The 18938-nt window shown below is 36.6% G+C and overlaps 2 protein-coding genes across 4 annotated transcripts; both read right to left on the reverse strand.

The window, feature by feature from the left end:
- Positions 1-5523: 5523 nt before the first annotated feature.
- Positions 5524-6360, reverse strand: LOC122580452. Its single transcript, XM_043752722.1, has one exon. The coding sequence runs from the start codon at positions 6358-6360 to the stop codon at positions 5524-5526; it is 837 nt and encodes a 278-aa protein (XP_043608657.1).
- Positions 6361-11159: 4799 nt separating this feature from the next.
- Positions 11160-17905, reverse strand: LOC122580021 (inactive beta-amylase 4, chloroplastic). 3 transcript variants are annotated; one of them, XM_043752292.1, is made up of 10 exons: positions 17513-17897; positions 15055-15183; positions 14673-14919; positions 14350-14570; positions 13864-13941; positions 13605-13764; positions 12822-13075; positions 12081-12150; positions 11902-11970; positions 11160-11532 (listed from the first exon to the last, which is right to left on the reverse strand). In XM_043752292.1, the coding sequence occupies exons 1-10, from the start codon at positions 17758-17760 to the stop codon at positions 11380-11382; spliced, it is 1629 nt and encodes a 542-aa protein (XP_043608227.1). In that variant the 5' UTR covers positions 17761-17897; the 3' UTR covers positions 11160-11379. The 3 variants fall into 3 exon arrangements, 1 of the variants encoding a protein (XP_043608227.1); XR_006320726.1 differs by having other exon boundaries at positions 11509-11532; positions 12045-12150; positions 17513-17905; XR_006320727.1 differs by having other exon boundaries at positions 11512-11532; positions 12035-12150; positions 17513-17905.
- Positions 17906-18938: the final 1033 nt, after the last annotated feature.

Consider the following 18938-nt stretch of genomic DNA (forward strand, 5'->3'; position numbering starts at 1 on the left):
CATGTCACAATCCTATTAATTAGGAAGGCTAATAACTTAGGAGGATTGATCATTATCCTATCGCAACATCGGGATATTTATGTGGATGTTTTCGAGCGTTTACTCTAGCCACCAAAGATATCTGTTTAAGCATAAAATTACACGGGCTATAATAAGTAGTTATTATACTTAATTTCGCAGGGGTTGATCTTATTTAGAACATGGAAAGATTAATCGAGGACTTGCTAGCGGTTCCCAGTTAGTGTGGAGGCTAATACAGCTTCCACGCTACTAAGTATATGAAGTGTATGAGTATGTGAGTGTGTGTGTGTGTGTGTTTTTCATCAAATTGGCTTGGATTGGGTTGAAGTAATGGTTCAATATTTATAGGCACCAAGGAAAGATGGTCCTTGGTGCATGACGTCTGTAAGAACCCAAACCTTTTTAAACAAAATCGTATAATTTTTTTTTTTATGCCCACTGCGGCGCAGTGAGGCAAAACACTTCCACTGCGGCGCAGTGGAAAACTTCGGCAGAAAATGAAAGAAGGCTTACTGCGGCGCAGTGAGGCTCCACACACCCACTGCGGCGCAGTGGTTTTCCTCGGCAACGATTACGCAAAGGCCCACTGCGGCGCAGTGAGCTAAGACAGGCTCCCACTGCGGCGCAGTGGAGCTACCTGCAGCAGACTTTTGTACAAAATCAGGTTTTCCCTGCACTTGACTCTTTTTGTTAAAACCAAAACACCATTTCAACTTCAACATCTCCAAATACCAAAACATGACCTTTAAAGCATATAAATCACCCATACATGAAATCATTCCTTTTTACAAGACTTATGACTACAAAATTCCACAAGCGGGTCAATAACCCTACTTGGGTAATTGTCAAGTTAGTTACAAATTCTACCATTACTAACGTTTCTAACGCAACTACAACTTTTCAAAAGTTCATCCAAAATAATTTGACCAAATAACATGTATCATAAGCCAATGGGTACCAAAGGGATCATCTACCCAAAATATCCAAAAAGCCAACCTTCCAAATGGCAAGAGCTTCCAATTCTAACTTCACTCGATTGCTTCTTTACCTTTGCTACTACCAACTCCTATAAAAGAGTTAAACAACTAAAACATAAACAACGCTTAGTGAATGCATACACATAATCATAATCATGTCATTTCAACTTTGTGCATCAAGCACCATATAAGCCTAGCAAGCTAGCCTTTTTAAACATTTCAAACAACATACATTCATTTTCAACATGGCCATGGATAATTTGGCTAGTAGGAATTTACCCACCTACTAGCTCTTACAAACAAATTGACTAGTAGGAATTTACCCACCTACTAGTTCTAACAAACAACTATCAAATAGGTCATAGGAATTTACCCACCTATGACCTCTAGTAACAAGAACATGATTATATGCATATACACTCACCTCAAACTTGGCTACTTGACACAATAAGGCTACAAGTTCAACAATTTATTCTTCAACACCTATACAAGAATAATCGCATATCATCTATGAGTTCCATGACTCAACCACTTTCAAACATCTAATTGCATCCAACAACTCTAAGATTATGGTGTTTGGCTACTAAACACTTTTCCAACAAACTCTAAATCTTCATGATAGAACTTTATTTCATGATTTCTAGCCAAACACCACCAACTATGAATTTCTTATTATGGGGGATTTTCCATTATCAATAGCTCTTTAAATCAAACTAACACATTCTCAATTCAAAATATTATGGTTCTTCTTGAAATTCTCAATTAACAAAAACCCCCAAATTCTAAAGTTAAGAACCCTAAATTTCAATAACAAATAAAACTAGGGTTATGAAATCAATACCTCAAGAATGAGAGACAAAGAAATAGGGTTTTCAAATTGAAATTCTTCCCCTTTTTCTTCCTTAATATTTCGGCCACCACCACCTCCAAGAAAGCTCCAAACTTCAATTTCTAATTCAATTGGAGATGATTATTGTTATTGCTTCAGGATTACAATTCTTTACTCTTAGTTTTGAAGCTTCAATTACATGGATTTGAAAGGAATTAGAGGAAGAAGATAGTGAAAAGGATGAGTGGAAGTTTAGTGGGAAAACATGAGTCATCAAACTTGGTGGCTGGCTTTTCTCTCTGCTAGCCACGTCCCATAACATATTTTGTGGGTAAAATACTCGCTAGCCATTAAGGTTCCAACTAAATTAACCCCTTAACTCAAAACAAAATACTAGGAAATTAATTTAGTGTCAAAACTACGAAAAGGGTTAATTTTTATTTACCTTAAAATATTGGAGTGTTACAAATCTCCCCCACTTAGAATCGATCACGTCCCCGTGATCCATGCCATGTGCAAAGACGGATAGTACACCAACATGTCATGCTCGGTTTCCCATGTATACTCGGAGTTCTTATGATGCTTCCATTGTACCTTGAAAGTGCGTACCGTCTTGTTGTTTATCCTTCTCAACTCTTCTTCAACTATGGCGACCGGTTCCTCGACATAAGTTAACTTCTTGTCTAGCTCGATTTCGTGCAAAGGAACACACGTCGCATCATCAACAAGACATTTCCGGAGCTGAGATACATGAAAAGTGTTATGAATACGAGATAGTTCTTCAGGCAACCCCAATTGGTATGCCATTTAGCCAACACAAGCGATAATCCGATATAGGCCTATGAACCGTGGACTCAACTTTCCACGTTTGTGAAATCGTAGTAAACCCTTCCATGGAGATACCTTTAACATAACCCGATCACCAACCATAAACTCAATGGGTCTTCTTCTAACATCGGCATATGACTTTTGTCTATCTTGAGCCGCTTTAAGCCTTTCATGAATCTCATCTATCTTTTGTGTAGTCTCAAGAACAACATCGGTTCCTCCTAATTCTCGTTGACCCACTTCTCCCCAAAAAATGGGAGTTCGACATCTTCTACCATAAAGCATTTCGTACGGTGGCATCTTAATGCTAGAATGGTAGCTATTATTGTACGAAAATTCCTCCAAAGGTAAGTATGCATCCCATGGTCCTCCAAAATCAATAATGCAAGTGCGTAACATATCTTCTAGTGTTTGGATAGTTCTTTCGCTTTGACCATCCATTTGTGGATGATATGCGGTACTAAAATGTAACTTAGTACCCATATCTTCATGAAACTTCCTCCAAAAATGGGAGGTAAATCGAGTATCCCTATCCGAAACAATAGAGACGGGGATGCCATGCCGAGCTACAACTTCTTTCACATATATATCGGCTAGAACTTCGGAAGATGATGCCTCACGGATGGGCAAAAACAAGGCCCTTTTCGTTAATCGATCTACAATCACCCAAATGGAATCAAAGTGATGTTTGGGCGTTTTGGGGAGCTTGGCAATGAAGTCCATAGTCAAATGCTCCCATTTCCATTGTGGTATATCAAGTGGTTGAAGCTTCCCATATGGCTTTTGATGCTCCGCCTTAACTTGTAAGCAAGTCAAACACCTTTCCACATACTTGACAATGTCACGTTTCATGCCCGGCCACCAATAATCGACTTTTAAATCTTGATACATTTTCGTTGCGCCGGGGTGGATAGAGTACTTGGACTTATGTGCTTCATTGAGAAGAATTTCCTTCAACGTGCATGAGAATGGAATCCAAATTCTCCCATAACGAATCATGAGACCACGAGAGTCTTTAGAGAGATGTTGCAATTGCCCTTTAATTCTCTCTTGCTTGGGGTCGCGTTTCAAGGCTTCTTCTTGAGCTTCCTTTATTCGTTCGAAGAAATCGTTTGTAATCATTACCCAAAGAGGTGAAACACGAATTGAAAAATGAGAACTTTTTCTACTCAAGGCGTCGGCTACCACATTGGCCTTCCCGGGATGATACAAAATTTCACAATCGTAATCCTTCAATAAGTCTAACCACCTCCGTTGACGATTATTAAGATCACGTTGTTCAAAGAAATACTTAAGACTTTTATGATCCGATTAAATGGAGAATTTAACGCCATACAAGTAATGACGCCAAATCTTCAATGCAAAAACGACCGCCGCAAGCTCTAAATCGTGAACGGGATAAGACTTCTCATGGGTTTTTAATTGTCTTGATGCATAAGCGATAACTCGGCCCTTCTGCATGAGGACACACCCAAGGCCATTGAACAAGGCATCACAATACACCGAGAAATCTTCAACTCCATCCGGCAAGGTAAGAATAGGTGCTTGACTCAACTTTTGCTTTAGTGTTTGGAATGCACCTTCTTGTTCACTTTTCCAATCAAACTTCTCGTTCTTTCGAGTCAATTTTGTAAGAGGTGAAGCCAACTTAGAAAAATCTTGAATGAATCGACGGTAATAACCCGCCAACCCAAGAAAGCTACGAATTTCCGTCTGAGACTTAGGGGATCCCACCTCATGATGGCACTTATTTTAGACGGGTCGACTTTAATTCCATCTTGATTGACAACATGACCGAGAAATTGCACTTCCCCCAACCAAAATTCACATTTCGAGAATTTAGCATAAAGCTTCTCACGGCGAAGGGTCTCCAGGACTTCGCGGAGATGTTTCTCATGATCGGATGGACACTTCGAATAGATCAAAATGTCGTCAATAAAACGATAACGGATTTTATCAAGAAAAGGACGACATACACGATTCATAAGATCCATGAAGGCCGCCGGAGCATTAGTCAACCCAAAAGGCATGACCATGAATTCATAATGACCATATCGAGTCCTAAATGCGGTTTTTGGGGTATCTTCTTCACAGATTTTAAGCTGATGATATCCCGATCGGAGATCAATCTTTGAGAAATATGAAACTCCTTGAAGTTGATCGAAAAGATCATCAATACGAGGCAAATGATACTTGTTTTTGATAGTAACTTTATTGAGTTCACGATAATCAATGCACATCCGTAAACTACCATCCTTCTTCTTAACAAACAAGACGGGAGCACCCCATGGTGAACTACTTGGGCGAATAAAACCCTTATCAAGTAGTTCTTGGAGTTGATCCATCATTTCCCGCATTTCAGTTGGAGCGAGACGATAAGGGGCCTTGCCAATAGGCGTAGCACACGGAATGAGGTCGATTTTAAAATCAATTTGTCTATCGGGAGGAAGACCCGGTAGATCATCGGGAAAAACATCTACGAACTCATTCACAATAGGAATTTCCGATATCAACATAGATTTCTTATTGGAATCAACAACATGAGCAAGAAAAGCTTTGCACCCTCGAGAGATAAGTCGGCGGGCTCGAGCAAAGGTGCATAAAGGCAATGAGTCTTGATTTCTTTCACCGTAAATAACCATATCCCTACCGTTAGGGGCTTTAAGATGAACACTCTTATCGGTACAACAAATGTTTGCCTTATGTTGGCCAAGCCAATCCCTACCCAAGATTACGTCGAATTCTCCCAAACCCATCGGAATAAGATTAGCTTTGAAATTTTCGAAGTTTATGGTTAGACTACACCCTAAATATACACTTTTAATCACATAAGTTTGATCACCCGCTACTTCAACCAACAAAGGAGATTCAAGCAAAGACAATTGTAACGGAGCATTTAGTGAATCGAGTAGCAACAAAAGAACGATTTGCTCCGGAATCAAATAAAATCTTAGCGGGTGTGTCATGAACTAGAAAGGTACCTGACACGACATCGGTGGACTCTTTAGCTTGAGCTACCGAAATTTGGAACGATCTTCCCCTCGGATTCCCTACTTGTTTAGCCAACTTTCTTTCATTCGCTTTCCTTGCTTCGGCTTGCCTCTCTTCCTTCGTCAACAATGGGCAAGCACTCTTCATATGTCCTTCATTGAAGCACTTGAAACACATGGTCGGTTTGCTAGGGGAGAACTTACAATCTCGACTAATGTGACCCAGTTGGCCACAATTGAAACATCTCTTTTTAGATGGTAATAAACAAACTCCGGAATGATGTTTCCCACAATTATTGCAAGTAGGAATGTTCTTCCTATTTGAACCACCCCCGGAACTACCACTAGACCGGAACTTCTTGTTTGGAGAGTTACTTTGTTCCGCCCTTCTCTTGGAGGTCTTATCATCCGGCATGCCTTGCTCAACCTCATGCCACCTAGCCACATCAACCAATTGTGTAAATGATTCAATTTGAAGTAGTGTAATCTTCTCTCGAATGTTCTTACAAAGTTTGCGATAAAAATGCTCCTTTAACAACCGATCATCCTTCAAATATTTCGGGCAAAATTGAGCTTTGTCCAGAAATTGTACCCGAAACTCATTAACATTCAAAGTGCCTTGCGAGTCATTCATAAACTCGCTCCTAAGCCTAGTCACATCGGCTTCTGATCGAAATTCTTTAAAGAAGGCTACTTTAAAATCAGCCCATTCCATACCACCGTTGCCTCCTCACCCTTCTTGACAATTTCACCATCCCACCACAACTTAGCCCTATCACATAACAAGCTTGACCCATACAAGGTCTTGTCTTCTGGTGGAGTCTTTGTGATGCGGAAGGCTCCCTCAACTTCATTTACCCACCTTGTGCTCACAATCGGGTCAGGATCCCCATTGTATTTGGTTGGGTTGGCAATGGCGAAGCTCTTAAGATCATAAGGTTTCTCACTCTTAGGCTTCTGCTGTTCCTAAGCGTCCTGATTTTCCGGTACCTTTTCCTTTGGAAATCGCTTATCAAACTCTTCTTGTACCGCGGAGGCAACTTCTTCCCTTATCTTGATGGCGATAGTATCACTCATTGCGCCCTCAAGGGTCTCGTTTAACTTTTTAACGATAAATGGAGAGAAATTCTCCAAAGCCTTCCCAATTTGCTCACTAATGAAATCATGACTAAGTTCCTCAATCGACACGCTTTTGTTTTTGCCGTGGCTCGATCCGTCTTCATCTTGAGATGAAGCCATACTACATAATTCGATAAGCTTATCAACAACACAACATTCACTACATAGTCTCTAATATCCCCAAACCTTCATGTCTGATCATTTCTGTATTTAGTAAGCTTAATTTAAAACGTAATAGCTTATGATCGATAATAGAATCGATAATAGGCCGGCTCTATTACTATCATAAACTATTTCATTTTAAACCAATCTTACAAAACACTTCAGCTCTCAAACATAAAACATCCAAACCTAAGGTCAAAGTCAAAGTCAAATTTTCCTATGGTTCAAGTCTAGGCATCATAACTAAAAGATCAAAACCTAAATCCCTTGAACCTTGGCTCTGATACCAAAAATGTAAGAACCCAAACTTTTTTAAACAAAATCGTATAATTTTTTTTATGCCCACTGCAGCACAGTGAGTGGGGCTCCACACACCCACTGCGGCGCAGTGGTTTTCCTCGGCAACGATTACCCAAAGGCCCACTGCGGCGCAGTGAGCTAAGACAGGCTCCCACTGCGGCGCAGTGGAGCTACCTGCAGCAGACTTTTGTACAAAATCAGGTTTTCCCTGCACTTGACTCTTTTTGTTAAAACCAAAACACCATTTCAACTTCAACATCTCCAAATACCAAAACATGACCTTTAAAGCATATAAATCACCCATACATGAAATCATTCCTTTTTACAAGACTTATGACTACAAAATTCCACAAGCGGGTCGATAACCCTACTTGGGTAATTGTCAAGTTAGTTACAAATTCTACCATTACTAATGTTTCTAACGCAACTACAACTTTTCAAAAGTTCATCCAAAATAATTTGACCAAATAACATGTATCATGAGCCAATGGGTACCAAAGGGATCATCTACCCAAAATATCCAAAATGCCAACCTTCCAAATGGCAAGAGCTTCTAATTCTAACTTCACTCGATTGCTTCTTTACCTTTGCTACTACCAACTCCTATAAAAGAGTTAAACAACTAAAACATAAACAACGCTTAGTGAATGCATACACATATAATCATAATCATGTCATTTCAACTTTGTGCATCAAGCACCATATAAGCCTAGCAAGCTAGCCTTTTTAAACATTTCAAACAACATACATTCATTTTCAACATGGCCATGGATAATTTGGCTAGTAGGAATTTACCCACCTACTAGCTCTTACAAACAAATTGACTAGTAGGAATTTACCCACCTACTAGTTCTAACAAACAACTATCAAATAGGTCATAGGAATTTACCCACCTATGACCTCTAGTAACAAGAACATGATTATATGCATATACACTCACCTCAAACTTGGCTACTTAACACAATAAGGCTACAAGTTCAACAATTTATTCTTCAACACCTATACAAGAATAATCACATATCATCTATGAGTTCCATGACTCAACCGCTTTCAAACATCTAATTGCATCCAACAACTCTAAGATTATGGTGTTTGGCTACTAAACACTTTTCCAACAAACTCTAAATCTTCATGATAGAACTTTAATTTCATGATTTCTAGCCAAACACCACCAACTATGAATTTCTTATTATGGGGGATTTTCCATTATCAATAGCTCTTTAAATCAAACTAACACATTCTCAATTCAAAATATTATGGTTCTTCTTGAAATTCTCAATTAACAAAAACCCCCAAATTCTAAAGTTAAGAACCCTACATTTCAATAACAAATAAAACTAAGGTTATGAAATCTATACCTCAAGAATGAGAGACAAAGAAATAGGGTTTTCAAATTGAAATTCTTCCCCTTTTTCTTCCTTAATATTTCGGCCACCACCACCTCCAAGAAAGCCCCAAACTTCAATTTCTAATTCAATTGGAGATGATTATTGTTATTGCTTCAGGATTACAATTCTTTACTCTTAGTTTTGAAGCTTCAATTACATGGATTTGAAAGGAATTAGAGGAAGAAAATAGTGAAAAGGATGAGTGGAAGTTTAGTGGGAAAACATGAGTCATCAAACTTGGTTGCTGGCTTTTCTCTCTGCTAGCCACGTCCCATAACATATTTTGTGGGTAAAATACTCGCTAGCCACTAAGGTTCTAACTAAATTAACCCCTTAACTCAAAACAAAATACTAGGAAATTAATTTAGTGTCAAAACTACGAAAAGGGTTAATTTTTATTTACCTTAAAATATTGGGGTATTACAACGTCCTTGTAGCAGTAGACCGTTGCTTGGCATGTCATGTTGTGTAACATACTTTGTCTCTTTGGTTCAGAGGCCCTAATACAATTCTGCGATGTACGAGCATGGACGTCACTAGTGTGTGGTACACTTGCCTACGGATTAAGGTGTGGTTCCACAACCTTAATGATGTCCGTAAGCGTTGACGGAGGGCATACATCATCAATATCCAAATAAGGAGATTCTTACAAAAGATGTAACTTTTTGTAAAAGCCTAAAATTTATACGGTTATTGAATTATTAATTAGTATTAGTATTAGTATATTGGTATTAACAACAGTTTTCCAAATAAGAATATCAACTAATCTTAAATTAAATGAGGTGTACATATACATGGCAATTTAAAATGGGGACTTGTAGATACAAATGGAAAAATAAGCAAAAATCTTAATTGTCAGTTAAATAAAGTTGTCACATAAAAACAACAATATCCTCTTTTAACTATATAATAAAATAAGTAAAGAATCTCTACTGACTCACAAATGGAATAATTGGATCCCAAAGAAAGTTAATATGTTTGCTTGGAGGGCCTTGCTAAATCATCTTCCTACTCGTGACAAGCTAGCTAAAAGAAACATATACATTGCAAATATGAGTTGCAGTTTTTTTTTCTTTTTTCTTGGTGAAAATGTGAATTGTATTACTATCCAAATATACAAAATTACATCAATAAGTACAATGGTCATGCCAAGCTAACAATTTCAAACAAACCTATCCTCAATCCTATATCTAAATATCTATACTAAATTCCACAATGAATATTCTGCATGAAATACAAACAACCACAACTTCTTCTGCTCAAAACTCCAAACTTCATATACAAATAGCAACAATCATCTTTATGGCAATCATCATATACAAGCAGCAACAGCAACAGCAACAGCAATAGCAACTTCATGGCAGCATCAGTATGGGATCAAGTAGTCTCATCTTATATGACTCACTATTCCCATACGCAAATGCAGCCACAAAAGCTTCAAATCTGCAACCTTATTTGGCTTTAAGGTTGTTTCCATTCCAACTCAATTCCCACATGTCACCAATCCTTTCAACATTCCTTGTATTTCTTACGCTAATAGTCATCATCTTATGTCTCACATTATCTCTTATAATTTGATAGATTTCATCCTTATTCCTTTGTTGATTTTGAAAAGTTCTATCATTCCTTTCTTGCCAAATGTAGCACACTACAGCAGCCACAATGAGTTTATTTACAACTGCTTCAATATTACTTGTTCCTCTTTCTCTAGAAAGTATTCTGACAACATCTTGCAGCCTCTCCACCTCATGTATTTGATGCATTTGCTGACTAAATTTCTTCCAAATTTCTTTTACAAAATCACACTGGAAAAATAGATGATCATGGTTTTCTGCAGTGAAAACACATTTCAGTTCTGCATTATTATTCCAAATAGCCAATTTGTCTTGAGTTAGCAGCTTTTCTTGTACTGCCAACCATAACATAAAAGCATGCTTTGGAATACATTGATTAAACCAAACCACCTTCTTCCATCCCACTTCTCTCAAGTCATACCAGGCTTGACTGGTTGAAAATTCCACATTCTGCTTACTTCTGGTCTGCTAATGAGTTGCGGTTTTTGTGTTGAGGTAATAGAGTCCCTAGACCATATTTTAATTTCATGTATGATTGCAAATTTAATTTGGAATGAGATCAGTACGCGAGGCAAAATTCAACCAAATTTTGCATTCTCGGTCAACGACCTTTTATGCATTCATCAAGAACTACCAGGAAAAAAAAAATCATTAATGGTATTATCACAACTACTTGTTGGTGTTTATGAAAAGCTAAGAACCGAATCATTTTCGATAATGAATGTTTGTAAGCAGCAACTTCATAGGCGAAATCAAATCCTCATTGTATTTGTGGATTTGAAGCAGGTCAATCGTATGGTCCATAGATTGGAGAAGTTGGATGTCCTTTAAATCTTTGATATCTAGATTGGTGTATTGTTTTTCAAATGTTTGTAGCTAAGTATTGTGATTGTGCTTGCCGCCTAATTTGGTCGGTACCAATGAAAGTTAATATTCAAAAAGGAGAAAAATAAAATAAAATAAACCCCTGCTGAACGGCCAACTTTCCAGTTCATATTTTGTACTACATTATATAAACAAACAAAAATACGGAGGCAACTCACTTAGATACAAAGACATGCTACATATATACATGCAGTTTCTTGCTAGACCCTACGGGCGGTGCAAAATCTTCTCTGTTTGATAAAATTATAGCAGAGAAGAGAAGCATGAACAGTATTATATTGTATAGTTCGAAGATCATATGTTGTTCTACAAATCAGTGCTCATCCTTCTCACAAATGGTACAAAGTTATTCCAATTTTCAACCCTAAATATCTTATCGTTCATTCTGAAATATGTAAATGATCTCACAGCTTCTGCCTGAGAATCATAACAATTTGAATGTATCTGCTTTAGACCAGCCTGCATATAGAAGTTTATCACTTATCATAAACTTTGGTGTTCAATAGTTGGCAGAAAACAAAAAGTTTAAAAGGACGCAAGTGCACAGAAAAAACTACAAAATGTCAAATCAAAATAGAAAGCTGTACAACTTTGCTGCAAAACGTATGAATCAACTTCTTACAGTTCTTATTTGGTTTCTGTTTTAATACTGTTAAAACTTCATTTGCATACAACGTGGAACATGCCTTGAGTGACATGGATTCAAGAGGTCTAATACCTTCTGCTTTGAAGTAAGGGAGATTATCATATTTCCCCTTCTTAACCTTTAGGGGGATATATGAGATTCACCATTAAAGTAAAAGTCCATTGTAAAAAGAAACTGCATACCTCGTCAAAGCGTTCATGCGTATTTCTTCCGGTTAACTCTACAACCCTTTTATTTGAGGAGGTCCTTATCTGGAAGGTAGTAAATCATAGTTAGCTATATATTAATACAACTTCAGTAAACCAATTTTAGTACCAAAAGAAACCAGTAAATCGGTAATGGTTCAACGGAAGGACAGTGCCTGCTGAAGCAAACCCTCTGGACTGCACAAAAAATTTTGGGGAGTTTCTTTGTCCAACATCTCAAAGCAGCTACAAGAATAAAAACCAGAATTGTAAGAGTAGTTATATAACTACTAAACACATACCGTTGCAAGAGATATCAATAAGGGTCGGCTAGGAGTCTGGGAGGGCTGGGTAACTCAAAACAGTGTAGGGTTGAAACAGTCATCTTCTAATACGGGTTTAAAACGGGCCAGGTAGGGTTGACTTGCAAAAATTTTGCCAACTAACTTAATATTATGACCATAACTTGATTATTGTGTTAGTTATATCTGTAACAATATTATTACAATAACAATAATCAACAAAAGCAAGATAAACACATTTTAGAAGATTGTATGCATTAAAAACAGACGTTAGACCCATTCGATCCTTTTGATACGTTAGCCTATAAGCTAAATTCTGTCATTCCACCCGTATAAGATATAACACAACCCAAATCAACTCATCTGTAAGGTAATAGGTTAAAATGGCAACATTTACCACAGCTATTCGGTCTAAAACCTGTTTTATAGGATGAATAGCAACACAAAAAGTCGCACATTGACAAACCAAGTTTGTTAAGGGGGTGTTTAAAATTTTGTAGTAGTAGGACCAAGTGACTAATGTTCTTTATCTTAACACAGAGAAATAGGAAATAGCTGCTACTTTTTGTCATCTATATGCAGAAAAAATAAAGATTCATATGGATAGAATATTACGAAATCTGGAGAGCTGCTCCATGACGGGACAACATCGAGGTCAATTGATCATAACCATCCCTAAAAGCAGTATTGTAGTAACCAGCAGTAAGCTCAGCAGGATGAGACACTGTCTGATACCACCAATATAGTAAACCGATTTTTGCCACTACACGTACTGAACATTGCTCATTTTCTTGATACTTTCGCAACAAATTAGATGCCACTCCAAGAACCGCATCTGCATGACGGAGCAATCTATCACTGTACCATTCCTGCAAAGCAAATGCAAGTAAAAACTAGTAAATCTTCCATGAAGTTGAATAAAAGATCCTCTTCCTTTTGGATCTGCGATCGGCATAATAAACCGATGGTAGTCATGCTATCTAAAATTAGTAGATACTTTGCTTGCACTACTGTGTGAAATTCAGAGAATTTCACTTGGCCGGAGAATGAGAAGTTACATTATTAATCAGCTACCAGGAATTCCAATATATTTTTAATATATAGACTCCACATATGATAATATCAACAGAGTCATCATTCAGCTTTATCATGACAACATGATAGGCAGATACACGTGTCAGCGTTTCAACCTGACAAATTGATAATCTTTTTTACCATCTGGCATCAAAAAGTAAAACTCGCGTTGCTATCATATCAATGACACCAGACTTTCAGGCATCCATCATATCAATCTACTTCGCAAATTCTATCAGTTATAACATAACCAAATTCAAAGACACACGGTGAAAAGAAACCTTTGCTTGCCGAGGTCCATATGTGAGCAGAAAAATAGCTTACCAGAAAAAAATGCCCGTATTCGGATAGAAAGCTTCCCTCTCCTTCTTCAAAGAAAGGAACATCAGCTGGAAAACTATTATAGTCACCAGCAATTGGAGGTCCTTTATTTGCCCAATCAGGTTTCCCTTCTTGCCAAGCAACTGTTCGCAAGTCCTCCATCCTAACGATTTTTTTATAAAAAAAAGATCAGATTAGATGTGAGTAAATATCATAGTGGAAGATAAAATTAATTGGCTGATAATAGTTTAAGATGTCATACATGTATTTGTCATAGCACTGAAATGCACCAACCCCAGGAAATTGCCATCTACCATCTTGAAAGGGATGAGCGGGATATCTGCATTTGGGGATCAGCAAGATTTGCTTACTAAACACCAAAATTAGCACTATTGTTTTATTTACATATACTAATGCGGACTTCGATTTCATTTAATCTCTAACTAGCCAAACAAGTATAATAAGAAAAGATTAAAAAGGAAACACGTCGAAAGTCACCAAAGAGCATTTTTAACGCATAGACCCCTATACCTAGTTATGCAATGTATTATATCACATTATTATTAATATGATATAGATTTTCACACCATATGTAAATGTTGACACTAAAAAATCATATTATTATTAACAAAAATGTAAGCATAAAGTGATTTTGGTCAAGCCAAATTTAACCCAACCCATAAACCAAGTATCTTGCGACCTCTGGAAAGCACATTTACACTGCATATAGACAAAGTAGAAATAGTACCTAAGTTCTCCAGAAGGTCCAAGACCAACACAAACCTCTTCAATTATAGTTCCCATTAAGGAGTCAAATTTGTTTGCAAAACTATGGATAAAATCTTCATAACACTGCAGAGCAGTACGTCCAGAAAACAAAGGAATATTGTCTACCCCTAGCGTAAGATAATCAGCGTTAGGAAAACCATTCTGGTCTCGATAGTAAATGTCCTTATTATTACGCCCAATCTGAAAAACAAAAGAAGACACGCAAGTTAATAAAAGTCCTATCCTTTTATAGTTTTTTAATATAGCTCAAGGTAATAGAAATTTCAAAGGAAAGAAGAAAACCTCTATGATCCATTGGGGAAGGCTAACACCTTGTACTCGTGAAGATAAATGAACATTTGAGTGGAAGGACAACGCAACTTGTAACTTTAACCCCATTTCAGATACCAATTTAAAAAGTTCTTCGTAAAGAGACCAATTATATGCATTGGGAAAAATTCGTTCTACAATTCCCCACCAAACCTCAACTGCAATTCCATGGACACCTGCCAACTTGAGTGCTTTTAGTGATATGGTTAAGGCCTTGATTCTGAAACAACAAGAGCGATTAAAAATTACAGAGATAATGACAGTTATATTAATAAATCTGAATTTATCCATGTGTAATGCATGCTACTTTCTTCAATTCCAGATTGGCATTGACATTACAAGGAAAAGTAATTACTTTCTGATTCTTGGAGTGCCAGACGTATCAATTCCGAAAGAGTCAATCGGCATCATAACATAGATAGGAACCCTCTTGTGTTTAGATGACTCGAATAACGTGGATCTTGATTTCTCCCGAACATCCATGCTGCAATTTGTATCTATCAGATTTCAGGACAAGTGCTATCTTTAGTAGCAACAATAAAGCATACTAATGGTATGAACAAACTAAATAACAATGGGCTAATCACATAAATACCAACAAATTTTCACATTTACCCCACCTAATTCACTGAACTGGGAAACATAGATGCGTCATTAGAAGATAGCTTTGTGTTCCATCTTGGTCATGATGTTGACTTGCTACCGGGTGAACCAGTTACATAGTGACCAAAATGGGAGACAAGTTATCTTTTAGTAACGAAAATGGGACAAAAAGCCATATCTGAATGAACACAGTGTGAAAAAATCCAACTTTCAACGAAACTGTTAAAGCCACATAAGTAACTAATTGATCATCTGTTTACATAATGACAAAACAAAAAAATGGGACAATGCTCGGGTGTTTCAAAGTTCAGTTGCTCAGGTGTGACAAAAGTGAAAGTTCAAGATTATCTTATACATACTTCGCCAGTACGCCCCATTACAGTTGATGTAAACAGAAAAGCAATAACTAAACATGCATTGGTGAGACATTACATTTTTCGTTTGCTTATAGCAAATAAGTGCGTAATGTAGTTCAAAACCAAAGATGTGTGCAAATTTTTCAAGTAAACGCACATATCATTATTCACAAAGAATGAACCTAGAGGTGACAACGTGGATGGGACGGGTTGCTTCATGAGTCAAAATGGGTTATTCTAATTACAGGTTAAACAAATCATCGTTGGATTTCAGTTGACACAAATGAAACCAATATAGTCTGCTGGTCAAAATTGAAGGAACTATATAGCACACCAAGAAGCAACCAGGCTTGCAAAGAGAAGCTTTGCCTCTAACTCTGCAAGCTGCTTGGATAGTGGCCAGGCTAAATTAAGCATAAATTAGGTTTCTCCTTGGCTCCGTCTGGGATTGAAACTGCGACTAGAGCTTTCTTAAAGAAGGCATAAAATTGAACTAAAATACAAATTTCAAAACTTAGCCAGTACTAATCTTTTCAAATTACACATGTTAATACGGTAACTCATTACAATATACAAAATAATATGTGAATACGACCTCATATTTGAATCTGTTGAGTGAATACTTACTAAGGTGTTTGGCCTAGCTAGTAAATATTCTAGGCTTACCTGATTATTAAGTTTTCAAAAAAATTCCCAAACAAATTAGTGAACTTTTTTAGTTTGTGATCTACTAATCAACTTGAGTTCATTATCTCTATTGCTATGCAGTAATGTGCAGATAGTAGCTATGCAGGTGGATGGCTATATTGTCCGAGTCTTGCAAGTATTAGTTGTTGGTTTGTTGCAAGCACTACCTCTTGTATTCAGTAGGAATATTTGATGTTTGTATAGAGTTTAGGTAATAGTATATAGTATAGATTGGAAGGTTTTGTAAATGGTGAGCATGTCCACGAGTATCGATGAAATTGTAATTTGGTTTTCAAGAAAAATAAAAAAAAAAAAAAATCGACTTCATTAGCAATGAAAAAAGAGATATAAACAGTAAGTCAGGAACATTAACAGACGATGAAAACCAAACAAAATCAAGCTCTCCTTGTGACCTATTAGAAATGTATTCATTTACTAATCAATAAAAAACGAGATCTAATCATAAGCGTGGGATCCCAACTGGTTAAAAATTTCTAGAAGTCCAATCGATCAGTTGAGCTCCAGTACAGATTCAATCACTGCCCACCTCTCTTCAAAAATAGTCAAAAGAGTCTCTGCCATAACATGAACAGTATTTCCCTTTGGATTATAAGTCATCGCATTATAAAAAGTGAGTCTAACATCATCTGCAAAGTCATTCGGATACTTGTAGAAGTCTTGGGCAAGCCGACTCTTCACCGTCCCCAGATCCATAGAGCGTTTAATTATATCAAAATAATCCAAAATCCCAAGACCTTTCGGGTTCAAGGGTTCGTTAAACACCCAACCATATTTATGCTCCATCACCCTCTGCAACAAACTATTGCAACTCCTAAACATTTGACTTTCTTCCTCCATATTTAGGCTTTCTTTCAAATGAAGCAGATTTGCAAGTTTATAGTAAGAAAGTTGATTAATTTCTTTCAACAAGTGATTATTATTTATCCTAAACCGGCCTGTGGGCTCAATAATAAACCCTACTAATTATCAAATAATTTGCTTTTCAAAGAAGAAGAAAAAAAACTTTTTTACTACTCGTAATATAATTAGCCGATGACAATAGTAGAAAGAAAGCTAATTCCAAAATGGAAACTAATAATACATACACACAAAAATTAAATTCGCACAGATATAGTAAGAATTATTAAAGGAAAAAAAAAAACTGACCTTAAAATGCAATTTCTGCTGCCAGAAAGAGAAAGAGAACGCCATCTGCGCTTAAAAATAGGAATAGTAGTTACAAAACGCAGGTTCTTCTTATTGGTATTAACTGCTAATTTCTTTCTATTATCGAAACAAATTTCTTTAAAATTATTATTATAATTTGAAGAATAATTATTATTATAAATCACAGAGGAGGGGATTCTTCTTTCAATACTACATTTACATGCCAACCCCATTGATCCATCAATCATCTCATCTACTCCACACTGATTTATTTATAGTTAGTTAATTACAGATATGAATAATAAAAATCTTTTATTTTTCTTTTTCTTTCTCGGAGCTGCTACAAAATTTCATGGCCATGTTTCATTTTTCTCTCTCTTTTTTTTTTTTTTTTTTGGTCGGTTATGATAGGAATAACAATTTTGCCATTAGAAATTTTCTTTTCACATAAAAGTATAACTTTTCACATTTTATTATTATAAAACATTTTGTTAAGGCAAAGTAAATAAGTAAAATAAGATAAGACAATAAGCCATTTCATATTTTACTGTCATCCTATCAATCCATATATTAATCAAAGTTACATGAGTTGTTTGGATGAATAGGTTGTGAATCGGGTGGTTATCGAGCCGAGCCGAGCTTAGTGCGAGCTCAGCATGAATCTCGAACAATATTCGCTCGGCTCGATAGCTCGACGAATTTTCAGTTTCTAAGCTCGACTTGTTGTACCTACAATATAGCTCGAGCTCGGCTCGATAAGCTCGAAAAAAAGACTCGAGCTTGGCTTGTGTCTATAAACATGGCTCGAGCTCGGCTTAAAACTTGGCTCGAAATTCTCAAAAATAAATATACAATACAATTTATGCTATTGAAAGCTCGAAAAAAATATATACATACAATATATGCTATCGAAAATATATATACAAAATATATTAAAAGCTCCAAAAACTCGATAAGTATTCAAGCCGAGTTATGTAAAGATCGAACTCGATAATAGCTCGACTCGATAGCAGCCCTAGTTGTGAGTTGAGATTGAAAATGTAAACTTATAAACTTTTTTGTAGATTGAGTTAAGATTGAAAACCTTGACCTAATACAAAATCTTAAAATAAAAAAAAAATGATGTTTTGAATTATTCAAACCTGGCTCGATCACTACGATTGCTCGACTTTAGGTTATAGTCAACTTTCACTTGCCTGGCTTTTTAGTTTCATGATTCTATAAGTCGTTTAGATACTTTTTTTAAAGGTTGTGTTACGATTCAACAACGGAAGGTATAATATACGTTGTCTTAACCATGTCCTTGCTAGAGAACTCACTTGGTAAAAATGTTTATTTTAAATACCAGATGATAGAAAACTCAATACTAATTCGCTCAAAAACACAACGATTAATTGAAGTGAACCATGCCTCATCAGATTTGAAC

The sequence above is a fragment of the Erigeron canadensis genome, chromosome 8 (assembly GCF_010389155.1).
Source record: "Erigeron canadensis isolate Cc75 chromosome 8, C_canadensis_v1, whole genome shotgun sequence".
In the NCBI taxonomy this organism is placed as follows: Eukaryota; Viridiplantae; Streptophyta; class Magnoliopsida; order Asterales; family Asteraceae; genus Erigeron; species Erigeron canadensis.